At 39.1% G+C, this 2,404-nt stretch overlaps 1 protein-coding gene across 1 annotated transcript; it reads right to left on the reverse strand.

The window, feature by feature from the left end:
- Window positions 1-596: 596 nt before the first annotated feature.
- LOC132175740 (L-lactate dehydrogenase B-like) lies at window positions 597-2,398 on the reverse strand. Its single transcript, XM_059587768.1, has 2 exons — window positions 1,995-2,398; window positions 597-1,183 (listed from the first exon to the last, which is right to left on the reverse strand). Exons 1-2 carry the CDS (start codon window positions 2,367-2,369, stop codon window positions 740-742), a joined length of 819 nt encoding a protein of 272 aa, XP_059443751.1. The 5' UTR covers window positions 2,370-2,398; the 3' UTR covers window positions 597-739.
- Window positions 2,399-2,404: the final 6 nt, after the last annotated feature.

Raw genomic sequence — 2,404 nt, forward strand, 5'->3', positions numbered from 1 at the left:
ACCACACCGAGCACTCGTTCCTTTCTTGTTATTATGTTGTCAAGTTCTTGTTTTATAATAAGCCTAAGCATTCCCTTAAAGTCATGAATACTCATTTTAATGTTTTAAACCTTTTGCTTTCTTGTTATTATGTTGTCAAGTTCTTGTTTTATAATAAGCCTAAGCATTCCCTTAAAGTCATGAATACTCATTTTAATGTTTTAAACCTTTTGGTGTTATGGTAAGCCTTTGTATGCTTTCCTTGTTAAAGAGACTTACTTCAAAAAGTGTTTTTGAAAAATGCCATTAAGAACACTTGTGTTATGTTTTTGTGCTTATAATGGACCATTTACCGTATGCAAAAAGTGTTTTCAAAAGCTTCAAACTCCTCTTGAATTCTGCATTTAATTAATGTCCGAAAAAGGCCTTCCTTTTGTAGTGTCACAATGAAATTTGTTAGTTCAAACTTCAAAGGATTCTTCGATGGATTGTTGTTCAATAAAATTTCTGTTTCAAGTCTCTGGTAAAACTTTGCCTGTATTACTCTAATTGTTGTTCAATAAGATTTCAATTACTTCAAAAAAGGATGTATTACAGCACCAAAACATACATTTCGATAGCCATAATAATCTTATATATTAAACAAAAGCAAAAAGTAAAAGGAAACATACAGGTCAACTGGCCCATACAAAATAAAAGCGTCTCAAGTGCTCATATTGTCAAAGTGCATTTAGTATGAAGCACTAGTTAAATCCTAAGCTCATATTTCCAACTGGTTCTGCACCTCCAGGATGGTCTGAGCCGATTTCCTCAGCCGTTGCGCCTCCTCTTCCGTCAGATGCACATTGGTGACACCCAAAACCCCACCCCGACCGAGCTGGGCCGGCAAGCTCAAGAACACGTCACCACCATCAATGCCATGGAACCCCCTTGCAAGGACCGAGACCGGGTGGATCTTCCGCTGGTCTCGAAGCAGGTCTCGAGCCAGGCTAGCCACAGAGTACCCAATGGCCCACGATGTGTAGCCCTTTAGGCTTATCACTTCATAAGCACTATCGATGACTGCTTTGTGAATGTTCTCTAAGGTTTCCTTTTCGTACGCGATTTGTTGCTTCTCCAGGAAGCTCAGTATTGGCACGCCGCCTACACTGATGCTTGACCACAGCGCCACCGAGCTGTCACCGTGCTCCCCCACTATGTAAGCCTACAGTCATAATTACAAGCAAAACAGGTTAACTAAAAGCAAATGTCACACTAAAAATTAGCATTTAGTTTTTTATTTTTTTGAGTGTTAATTCAAAGATACTTTTTACTATCACGTCATTCAGTCGAGTTTACTAACTGCTCAAACTTTTTAAAATATAATATTCTTATATTCTAAAATTTAAGCCATTAATTTTATTTAATAGTTAAACAAATACAAAAATTTGTATTATCGAAACAAATAAATTTGACATATTAAAAACTAAAATTAATTAATTCGGTATCATACAAACTTCTTCATTCTTCATTTATTTGAGAGAATCTCAATCCCTAAATAGCATTTCCCAAATACAAAACACTGCAAAGCAAAAAATTACCCTTTAAATTTTTTTTGCCAACCAACTCGTTAGTCAACAATTAACAAACCCTTTTTATACTTTTCGTCCTGGATTTTTAATTTTCAAACAGGGTAGGCTTGAAAATAGAAATACTAATTGAAAATAGCCTTTCATGTTTCAGTTTTCCACACCTAATTTTTTGAAAAGAAAAAAAAAAAACTAATCAGAATGATTGCATATATGATGAAGAATACCCAAACAAAAGACAACAAAAATCCTGAAATTCTGTAGCTCCACACTCTGTCAATTATAATTGATTGTGTTACCTAAAAAAATGTGCAGTTGAGAGCTTGCAGTTAAGTAAACTTAATGCACCTGATCAGTCGTACCACACGTTATTCAATGTAATTTGAATTCAAAATTTCAAAATAATATCTTGAATAAAAAAGGTGGAAGGGAATATCTGCCACTGACCTGGACATCCTGAGCGTTTGCATCGAGATGATCGGCAATGAGGAACCGAAACCTGGACGAGTCGAGATTGGTACCCGACCCGATAACCCGATTGGAGGGGAACCCGGATAGCTTCCATGCCACGTAAGTAAGCACATCCACGGGGTTGGAAACGATCATCAGAATGGAATCTGGGGAGTAGCGCGCAAGAGGGGGTATGATCCCCTTGAAAAGGGCCACGTTCCTCTGCAGCAGGTTCAGCCTAGACTCGTCCGGAATCTGGCGGGCCCCGGCGGTGACGATGCAAAGATCGGATCCGACGGTGACGGCATAGTCGACGGAGGCGTGGATTTTGGTGCGGGGGAGGAAGGCAGCGGCGTGCTGGAGGTCGAGCATCTCGCCGCGGAGCTTGTCGGGCTTGGCGTCGATGA

This window comes from Corylus avellana, chromosome ca3 (assembly GCF_901000735.1).
Source record: "Corylus avellana chromosome ca3, CavTom2PMs-1.0".
Taxonomy (NCBI): domain Eukaryota; kingdom Viridiplantae; phylum Streptophyta; class Magnoliopsida; order Fagales; family Betulaceae; genus Corylus; species Corylus avellana.